General features: G+C 37.4%; 2 protein-coding genes across 6 annotated transcripts; one reads left to right on the top strand and one right to left on the bottom strand.

The window, feature by feature from the left end:
- Nucleotides 1-3: 3 nt before the first annotated feature.
- Nucleotides 4-4,783, bottom strand: LOC103331868 (uncharacterized). Of its 5 annotated transcripts, XM_089051492.1 has the most exons (6): nucleotides 4,390-4,783; nucleotides 4,009-4,293; nucleotides 2,352-2,645; nucleotides 1,105-1,206; nucleotides 690-810; nucleotides 4-405 (listed from the first exon to the last, which is right to left on the bottom strand). In XM_089051492.1, exons 3-6 carry the CDS (start codon nucleotides 2,445-2,447, stop codon nucleotides 167-169), a joined length of 558 nt encoding a protein of 185 aa, XP_088907618.1. In that variant the 5' UTR covers nucleotides 2,448-2,645; nucleotides 4,009-4,293; nucleotides 4,390-4,783; the 3' UTR covers nucleotides 4-166. The 5 variants fall into 5 exon arrangements, with proteins under 5 accessions (XP_088907618.1, XP_088907617.1, XP_088907619.1 ...); XM_089051491.1 differs by lacking the exon at nucleotides 4,390-4,783 and having other exon boundaries at nucleotides 4,009-4,378; XM_089051493.1 differs by lacking the exon at nucleotides 4,390-4,783 and having other exon boundaries at nucleotides 2,364-2,645; nucleotides 4,009-4,373.
- A 4,629-nt stretch (nucleotides 4,784-9,412) lies between these two features.
- Nucleotides 9,413-10,171, top strand: LOC103331912 (uncharacterized). The gene is made up of 2 exons (XM_089052392.1): nucleotides 9,413-9,529; nucleotides 9,698-10,171. Exons 1-2 carry the CDS (start codon nucleotides 9,413-9,415, stop codon nucleotides 10,169-10,171), a joined length of 591 nt encoding a protein of 196 aa, XP_088908518.1.
- The last annotated feature ends 279 nt before the right edge of the window (nucleotides 10,172-10,450 follow it).

Below are 10,450 nucleotides of genomic sequence, written 5' to 3' on the forward strand. Positions count from 1 at the left end.
GAATTAACAAAACTGGAAAATGCATTTATAAACCAGCAAATAGCATTACAGTGCCAAAGGAGTCTTCCAAAAAACAAAAAAAAATTACGGTGCCAAAAGAGTTATACTAAAAAGTTAAAACCCATGAAAAATGAACAACAGAGTTTTGAATCAGAAAGAGAAACAGTTATTCATTGAAGGCTTCTTGCCTAATCGGGTCTTCCGATGCTTCATGGAGGCCAGCTTTGACGTTCTTGCCTGTATCAGTGCTCTCTACTGGGTCAGTGCTTCCCTCCAAGCTACCGCTATCCTCACCTGGAGGAGACGATGCAATTGATAAAACACAAGTAAGAACCAACACAATCACTACCAAGGGAACCAACGGTTCAGCAACAATGCATTTTAACTGAAAGAGTTTTGTTTCTTCTGCGGCAATCAAAGGGCACCATTATAATGCGAGTTATAGAAAAGTGAAAACCAACATAGTTTTTTTCTTAATGTATCACGTGATATTTAACTCAGATATCTTCAAGTTTGATTGCAAGTCAATTTTTACGATATATGCAAAACCTTCAGAATAATTTAAAGGGTCCTTGCCCAACTATAAACAGCAGTGTATGATTAATATGCTACTCAAAATAAACTATTTCTTAAAAACTTACTAAAGTGAGAGACAAAGGTTTCAAACATTTTCCAGTTCAGATATTTACCCGGATCCAAAGGCAGTGGCCTAGAGCTCTGACCCAAAAGCTTTCTTCTAGCTCCAGAGCTAGGTCTGGTCCTCCTTGGTATGAAGCCAGCTTTCTTCCGAGTCTTATTGCTTTTAAAATCCTACAAGAGGATGTATGAGTAAATCAATGTCTGATAGTATAGCAGGGCCTTATGTAATTCAACTGGAGAAAGGTATCCATAAATAACAAAAGAAGAGCAAGCCAGCAAGTCTCTTTTCCAGATGTATTATGAGTGGTAATATGAAGGAGGTTCCCTTTCCAAATATATTTTAGCAGTAAATGGAACTTTTCAAGGTAGCAATGTATATGTAAAATATATGAGAGACATGAAAAATTGCAGAAGACAACGAATCTAAATAAATTAGAGAAGGAAAGCAAGAAAGATCAAACTCACTGGGGCATATATTGAAAGCTTGGCCTCCTTGGCATAGTTCACATATCGCATAAGATCTTCGTAAGTGAAAAAGTGCTGTCCAGTTGCTGGACACCAGTAGCACTGTAACAGCCAAACATTAAATCAAGAAATCACTCAGTTCCCAAACCAGTTGAAACATCAGGATGAATACAAACATTTAAGACTCATCATTTTAGTTTTCACAAAAATAGTATTTCTTTCCAAGTAGAATTAGTTTTCATCTTTTAAGCCAAGTAACGGGCAAATTGTATACTGCCGTTTGATCTCAGGTAAACATGCCATAGTCAAAAGTACTGATTAGGCTAAACATGCCATATCAAATATTCAATCCATAAACTGGTAAGGAAAACACAAATAACTTGACAAACAATATTTAATCTTTTACCATCAAAGTTAAGAACTGGGCAAAAGGTATATAAGCGCTCACGCGTTAGCAAGCACATGAGCAGAAGATGACATACATTTATGCATACGTATGGAAGATGCCTGACTAAAAATTCCCTTAACATGAATAAAAAGATCTTCCTATATTTGTTATAAAACAATAAGGGAAAGATTCTGTTCATTTACTGTCAACAATTGGTGACTTGGAAGCCTAGCCTCCTGTGACTACAGGATACATTACTTAAAACTCCACTTACGGCTACCTTGAAGAGTGATTAATAAAAAAAACAGAAAATATAAGGCTAAAGCTACACTATTACATTCCTTTTCAATCCAGAAAGGCAAGTTTACATTCAATAAGAATACAATCAAACACAGTGCCACAGAACATTCAAGAAGCAATCCAACATGCATGTTTCAATTAGAAGGATAAATTATTGCACAGTAGATTTAAAACCAAATCAACTAAGTCAATCTAACACCAAAGATAATATCCACTTCCCAATTGATTAAGCTTATGCAGGTGAAAACTTTGATTCTAATACATGAGATTACATCAATTTTCCACCGATAAAACACAATAAGATCATTATTAGAGAAATTAATGAGATTTGTGTTAAGTAATGAAATAAATGAGATTTCGGTTAAATATAAAATAAATGAGATTTCAACTACTAGGAGTTGATATGAATAATGTGCAAAATGAGAATTACATCAGCTAAGGCAATCTACCACACAGCAGTAATCCAAATCATGCATGTGTAGAGAATATTGATTAAAACACTTCAGAACTAGAACAGAACAAGAAAATCAATAGATAAAGAACAGAGCCTGGGAATCACGTGTGTGTTTACTGAGGATGTGGATCCGTCCTTTCGGACCTCACTCTTGAACTTCCACCCATCAGGAATTGGAGTGTCGGAAGGCTTATCTCCCATGGTTGAGAATGATTATCTCCTTCAAAAATGGTCTAAAAAATCTCTCCCTTCTACCCCCACCCTGCTTGAGGGTCCTTTTAACCCTAAACCTTCGATGCAAACGAGGCATTAAAGGGATAATTCTAGTAAAGGAAAAGATGCTTCCGAGTCCACGTGTTCCCATCCACCAGTGTGTTCTGTCGAGGAGCCAAAACGTAACTGCAAATAAAGAGAATTAATTCTTCCCTATGAATATAAAAGAACAACTGGAAATGACAAACTGGACAGCGCACATTCATGTATCAAGAAAACAGCGCACTATTAACAAGACAATAGAAACGCTCAAAGGCAGAATGAATGCCAGATAAGAGCAAAGTATTAACAAAAACAAATCGCCTTAGCATTTCAGAGCTAATCTTCAATTTTAATTTTTAATTTTTAACTTTTGGGATAAGATCAGAGATCAAGATCATCTTGATTAGATCCTCAATGTTCCCCTTTATAATCAAGAACAAGGAAATTAGTTCCAGGGAATCTGAAGTTCTTAATCTCTATTTTCCTATTCTCCCTCAAGGTAAACCAATAATTATAACTTTGAAACTGTCACGTGTTTTGCCTTTTTGACATTTGATCTTAAAATTTCAAGAACTATGTGCTGCAACACCAAACAAGCATATAATGAAAACAACGTACTTTCCTGAAGTTAAATTGGTTGTCAACCATGCAAAGAATCAAAAGGAAACACTTTAAGCCCAAAATTATAAGATATTTTTTTGGTGAAAAAGAATTTGGGATAACATATGAGTGGCTTAATGATACACAACAACAATAGAATCCATCAATGTCAGAACACATTTGAGTTCTTACACACACTTGTTTAATAGCATTCCTTACACACACTTGAATTCAGACCTTCCTATCTCTCTGCTTTCATGCTTGCTAGTAACCTACTGAATGAGATAAAAAATCCTTTAACATTTATGAAGTTCTGAATAGTAATTACTGTCACTCTTAGCAGCCCAATCTTATATAAAACCAATCCAAAAAGATATAATCACTTTTATAATTGCTGTATTGATTTGAACTTCCACAACATACACACACAAAATAAAATTCCTTGTCCCAAGAAATAACAATGATGAACATGGCATCATAAAGAAGATAAGAATTAAGAACTAAAGACTGGATGTTAAAAAGCCTAAGATGAATACATTTTTCCCCCAAGTGGAGTAATATAACTTCACCATAAGTGGCAACAAATAGACCCGACTAGACAAAAAATATACAATCATACAATCAAACAGAATGAAAATCCAATGCAATAAACACCAAACTAGAAACTAATATTCTTCCCAAAAATTTTACATTTTGGAGCCACAAGCAGAGAATGTATAAAAATTTAAACTATTCCTTTATTTAACTAAAAACTCTATTTTTTTTCCTTTCTCAAATAATTAGGAACCGTCGTTCACCAATTCTCAGCAACGAAACAGAAACAAGCCACAATAAAAAAAATATATTTATAAAAAAAAGGTTCATATTCTGACTGTGCCTGATATTAAAACAAAGCGTTCAGTTCTACCTTCGAATTTCTTCTCCTGCTTCTTCATCATCATCATGTACTGCGAGCTCAGAGAGATTGCTCCGTAGCTCTGCTGTGATGCCAGTTCCGCGACGTCGTTTTATGAAACCGAGTAAAAGATTTTCCGGCCGAAGACGATTTTCCCGGAAAATAAATATATTAAAAAATAATTGGGCCTCTCTGGAAAATGGGCCGGGCCGATCACACCACCCGCCCTTGTTCAAAGCTAGTTCGTCATTGCTTCCTCCTTCCCTCCCATTTTGCGAACCATAGCACTACATACCACTGATTTTAAAAAAAATTTAAAAAATAAATATTTTGTAGGTGGATGGTTTGAAAAATATAGCTGGGCTGATCGTACGAGAAATCTGTGTTACTTACTTTTCTTAAATCAAAATCTGTTGTGATGGCGGACAAAGAAGATGGATGGGCCACAGTTGCTATTTTTACTTTAACGTGAAGAATGACGTGGACTCTCTTGATTGGGCTACAACTGCTGTGTATACATGTGAAGCCTCCTGTGATGCAAGTGTGGCTTACAAAGAAGAAATCGCTTGGGTTCAACTTTCTTAGTCATTTGGTTCCTTGCCAGATACTTTGCACCCCTAGATTAGGAGATATAGCTGTTCAAATCTTGTTATTGAATGAAGAATTGACAAAATCGGAATGATAAGATTTTGATTGTGAAGAATTGTCACAGTTGTTTTGTTTTATGAATCGGAATGATGAGATTTTGATAATGTACCTCCATCACTTGAACTTCACACGCACCTAGGTTAGGCCTGTATTCAACCTCAATTTTGTGTTTGCTTGTTAGAAGTGAAATAGACAGTTTTGTGTATGCCTTAGGGTTTGGATTCTTATAATAAAAGCTAGTTTTCCCCTTCTCTCTTCTCTTTTCTACTGGGCGATTCTCCAACCCCTTAATGAGTTCAAACTCTTCTCAAAACTATGCTAAATTTATAAAGATTAAAAAATGAAAAAACAGTTTTGCTGCCTGATTGATATCATCATATTCATACACTTCCTACTGAAATTATTGATCTGGAACAGGAGGAGGGTGAAGAAAGATAGATGTGAGCGGGACTGTTACCTATATTCCTAATTGAATTGGATTTTCCAACATGCATAGGGAATGAGAAAGCCTAGTGTAATTAGGATAATTAATTAGAAATATTGTTGGTCTTCTTTCCTGTCAGGTATTCTTTTCGCGAATGTCGTGATAGGCGTGCTCGGAAGAATTGCTAGACCGACACCAATGCCCCGATTGTATCTTTTGGCTTACGCAGATGCTATTTCAATCTTCGACAAAATTGAAAGTTGAATCAGGTTGACAAAAATCTAGTCCACCCTATCTTGGGCTTCCTTACAGATTCCTTCGACTCATGGGTTACGCTTTATAGGCATGCCTGTTGGATATCGACCACCCAACAGACTGGTATGTCGAGTGCGATGGACATCTTGTGAAGTTTGCGCCTTCTTTCCGGAACCTCTGCTCAAACCATTGTGCTCCAAGTGGGGTACTGGCTTGGATTGGTTCTTTTCTATGCCTCAGTTAAGAGGACTTTAATATTCTTTCTCTCGTGTATATATCAGTCCTGGTGGGTGAGAGCAACACCTATCCAAGCAAGGGAAAAAGACAGAGTTCTTGGTCAATAAACACCTTGTACGGGTTTATAAACCTAAATACGAATTTAAATATAGGCTAAAGTGCTACAGTGCTCCTTGAAACATTGGTCAATTCTCACTTTACCCCCTCAAAGTTAAAGTGACCCACTTTACCCCCTTGACCAATGTTTTGTGTCTCACTTTGCCCCCCACCGTCAAGTCTGTTAAAAATTCCGTTAAAAAAGCTAATGTGGCACCAATGGGACCCACTATTTGGATAAACTAAATGCCATGTGTGAAAAAAAACAATTAAAAATTGTCTTTTAAAAATTATGGATTTAAGGCTTTGACCTCACTCATCCCCCACCAATATTCCTTCCTCCATTTCACTACTAGCCCTACTCCCACTCTCAACCTGAACCTTCTCCGTCTCTCTCTTCCTCACCTCAACACTCTTCGACTGCTCACTCCCCACTGAGTCCTTGGACCAAGTTGGTGACTTGGACTTCAACTCCGATTTCGACCCTTTCCATCCCTAAATCTCCTCACTGGAGACCTAACCCTAGACTGCTCGCTCCCGAATCTCTCAAATTCGACCACGTCAACGACCTCACATCCCTCAACCCCTTCCCTCCTCTCTCCTCAAACTTCTTCCCAAACCTCCGCCATGACAACGCTCCGCTTCCTTCGCGCCTCGGCGGTCCGCTCCGATCAAAACCTTTGGAAACTCCGGCGGCGCTGGACACGGAGAACCTCTCCGACTGTGCATCAAGCTATGATCGTACCCTCCGCCATCTCTATTATACAGTGTCTTGTTTGTAGTAGAAGCTTCATGCGAGGTAAATGAGGAGGTCTGGGGTTGGGTTGGGGTTTGATTCAAATCCTTTCCATACGAATCGAGATCATTTTGGATCTCAGTCTCTTCATTTCTCCCCCAAATTAAAGAAACATAAAAAGAAATCTAGAAAAATAAATAAATAAAGAGCTAGAATATGTTGCATGAGCTAAAGGGGCGTGGAATTTTGCCCCGAGGACATGTCAATTACTGAGTATTGCCACAGGAGTGTTTGAAAGTGAGCTAGGGTGTTGCGAGAGACCGCGGATGAAGGTAGGGAAAGAGGGGAGGGTAAATTTGGGAAAATGGTGGTGGTGGTGTTGGTGTTTCAGATTAAATTAAGAATTTTAAAAGATAATTTTTAATTTTTAATATTTTTTTTCACACATGGCATTTAGTTTAGCCAAATAGTGGGTCCCATTGGTGCCACATCACCTTTTTTAACAGAATTTTAAACAGACTTGTGGTGAGACACAAAACATCATCAAGGAGGTAAAGTGAGAATTGACCAATGTTTCAAGGACATTTTGGAAAAAGCAAAAGGAGAGAAATTTTTAAAAGAATCAAAAATGGACAAAAATGCCCTTATTTATTTTTAGATTTCCTAAGGAATCTAATACATTTGCATGTCTTTGATTTGAAAGTTGAGTGGTTTTTGTCTTTTTGAAAAAGCTTTGGCTTTTTCCAAAAGTGAAATTTTTTTTATGTCTAAAACCTAAAAAACCTATGTTTTCAAGGAGTACTATAGCACTTAAGCCTTAAATATATTTATATGAACTAACCGCAAATTCGGGCCCAACAATGTGACTTTCGGGCCCAACTGGTTTATATCCCTTAAGCCTATGAGGCCTTATTCGGGCTAGAAACCTTTTATGACCTTACAACTTAAATAAAATAGAAGCAAGAAAATGCTGAAATATCATAACTATGAAGAGAAATGCAGATACAGGCATAACAGAATTTTCTAGAAACAAGTTCCATCCTTCTTATTTATTCAGTTCTTAAATTAACGGCAGGAACAGTAGAGATCCATATTTATTGGTTATAAACTATGAAATACATTATCACGGTGATCTAAGGTTATAGCCAGCTAGATTATACAAATTCAAATTGAGCATTTTCAGAAGTAAGTCATACCATGGAGATGGCAGAGAAATAAAAAGATGGACACAGAAGTAGTGGTTATCGAGATCCGAGCGAGTTTGACTAGAATATCTTGAATGCTTTTTGAGTGTTTCACAAGCGTTGCGTCTGGTTTTGGAGAGAGTACTCTTCTTCAGGAAGCTCTCTATTTATAGGAGCAGGGAGGCCTTAAGTGATGATGAATGAGCGAGGATGTTTGGTGTTGTCCAAAGTCGACTTGCGACTTGACTTCTGAACCGGTCCGTAGTGGGAGTGATTGGACTTTCGGCGAGAACCACAGGTCCTTGAAGCGACTCTGCAGTGCAGGCGTTTTGTACTTGGCGATTTGATATGCAAGTTGGCTTCTTACCTGGCTTGGTGGCTTCCTTAGGCGGTGGCTTTCTTAGAGCATCCACAGTGGGAGGTTGTAAATTGGAGGTGTAAAGCCATTCTTACATCCCCTTTACACCTCCGGGGGGTGTAAATTCGTTTTTTGCTCAAATGGGAAAATATGTAAATCTAAGATGTATAATTGTTTTGTTTGTCTTAATTCGTTTTTGTGTTAAATTTGTATTTTGTGTTTACTTTATAAAATTAATTTTTTTTGTATTAGGTTAATTTTATTTTTTCAAACAAATGGACCTAAAAATATTTAAATTCGGAGAAGATATAATTTCATTCAAAAAGAATCGTTGGATTGTAAAGTACCTAATAGGTTAAAGAATAGAAAATAAACAAAAAACCTAAAAATTAAAATCCAATTTTTAAATGCTGTTTTGGAAGCTTAAACGACCTCAAAAGCTAAAAATCCACCTTATGTCACTACAAAGTAGTGAGTATGATTCGTGACATTGTTCCCTTTTCGGGAAGGTATCATAGACCCCAGTCGGAGTTCGAACGTCAAATCTGTAAATTCCTATTACGTCCTTTTTCAATTTTTCATTCCAATAATTATGCCAATTTTTTCCAGAAATTACTGTAGCTGCGGGTCCCAACCATTTATGCTGACTTTTCTTCTCTTTTCTCGGGTGGGTCCCACCTGCAAGAGATGTAAATTTGGATGTAAATATACATTTTATTTTACACCTCAAAGGTGGTGATGTAAATTTACATCCTTTTACACCTCCTCATTGGAGACGATTAGGTGACTCAGGTGTATATTTACACATTGTGGATGCTCTTACTGGAAGAGGGAAAAGTCAAATCGTCATTAAATGTTGATGGTCCTTCTCTAACTTCGCGTGGGTTTGGAACAATTTCCGATTTTTCATTTTTCAGTAGTCCAATCACTTTGGGCCCTTTGTTCTTGGGCTTTGTCATGTCTTGGTGTTTATTTTAAACAAGAAAAGTCCTCTTAAGAAATATAACTTACAGACAGCTATTGGGCTTGGGCCCTTGCCACGCTCTTTTTGGGGAGGGAACCACTTGTGGTCCATTGACCAAAATTGGGTACAAACAAATATGCATTCATTTTAATTCCTAATTGAATTGGATTTCCAACATGTTTGGGTTTAGGACGTTGAATTAAAATCCTGGGAGATATCTGTTTGACTACTTGTATTCCTATATACGGAAAGGCTATAATGAGAGCTTAAAGTGAGGAGGTTATTTGATGAAGTCAAATCTCACCATCAACAAATGTAAAGAAATCATGGGACTTAAATATTTTAAATGTTTTGATCGGATCGGTCTCTTCACTTTAACTCCTCATTGTAGAAGCTCCCTCCTATATAAGTAGGGGGGCCGGATAAGCAGTTGAAGACATAAAGCATAACATCATCCAGTCCCTACACTTAAAACTTCAATATTTCACATACTTTGTTAAAGTGAATGAAGAGAATGGGCCACAGCTATTGCAACAATGAGAACAAGAAGAAGAAGAAGCAGCCAAAGTCGAACTCGATGATTGACTCCCTACCTGTGGAAATTCTTATCGACATCCTTTTGAGACTGCCGGTAAATTCGGTTTGTTGCATCCGATGTGTATCTAAGGCCTTGTTAAAGACAGTTGACGACCTCTCTTTCGCCACACTGCACATGCGGCGTCGTGTTCTTACTACTTCTTGTAATACTACCCCTTAAGTTCCTCGACTTGTTCTTCTTATTGACTCTCACTTTATGCAGATGCACCCATTGAAATACAATGGCAAGGATTTGATAAAGAGCAAACATGCAATTGTTTCCGATGTTAGGTTAAGACAACGTTATTGTTATTATCCTGCTTTTGTTTTCTGCAACTTGTTTGGCTTCAAGGAAATTTCTTTTCATGCGAAGTATGGAAGGTCATGCTTGTTGTTGAATCCTTTCAAGGGAGAATTTCTAGTGCTCCCAACAGCAAGTGACGTCCAAATTTCAACCAATAGTTCCTTCGTCGATGACTGGTACGGCATGGGATTTGATAATATAACTAACACCTACAAGATCTTTCGTGTTTCTTGCCAAAAAGAGGACTTCAAAACCCACATGGCAACCCACGTTCTTGTATTGGGGACAAGCTCATGGCGGGAGTTATCCTCAATTCCTCCTAGTTGTCTAACCCACAAGTCGACATATGCACATGGAGACATGCATTGGTTGGTTATTGAAGATGATTTTTGACTTCAAGAAAGAGGAGTTCTATTGGACTCCTTGTCTCGCTTCCTTAGAGAAGAAGCGGCATCTTTGGGACTTTCTCCACTTGCTTAATTTTAGAGGATCTTTGGCTCGAGTGGAATTTTCTTTCTCAGAAGATAAATATATGAAGATATGGGGATTGAAAAATAATTATGATAACAAAAAAGAGTGGGTTCTAAATTACAAAATAGATACTCAACAATATAATCTTCCTCAAGGTCAAGGGAAACTTAGTCATTCTAAGTGCAGTGAATGGGAGCATGG

Source organism: Prunus mume, linkage group LG5, assembly GCF_029339155.1.
Source record: "Prunus mume cultivar Tortuosa linkage group LG5, ASM2933915v1, whole genome shotgun sequence".
NCBI classification, from domain to species: Eukaryota; Viridiplantae; Streptophyta; class Magnoliopsida; order Rosales; family Rosaceae; genus Prunus; species Prunus mume.

Coding starts and splice junctions, on each gene's coding strand:
- LOC103331912 (XM_089052392.1), top strand. CDS start 9,413: ATGGGCCACAGCTATTGCAACAATGAGAACAAGAAGAAGAAGAAGCAG. Junction 9,530..9,697: donor ACATCCTTTTGAGACTGCCG/GTAAATTCGGTT, acceptor CACTTTATGCAG/ATGCACCCATTGAAATACAA.
- LOC103331868 (XM_089051492.1), bottom strand. CDS start 2,447: ATGGGAGATAAGCCTTCCGACACTCCAATTCCTGATGGGTGGAAGTTC. Junction 1,207..2,351: donor CATCCTCAGTAAACACACAC/GTGATTCCCAGG, acceptor TGGCTGTTACAG/TGCTACTGGTGTCCAGCAAC. Junction 406..689: donor GCCACTGCCTTTGGATCCGG/GTAAATATCTGA, acceptor TGATTGCCGCAG/AAGAAACAAAACTCTTTCAG.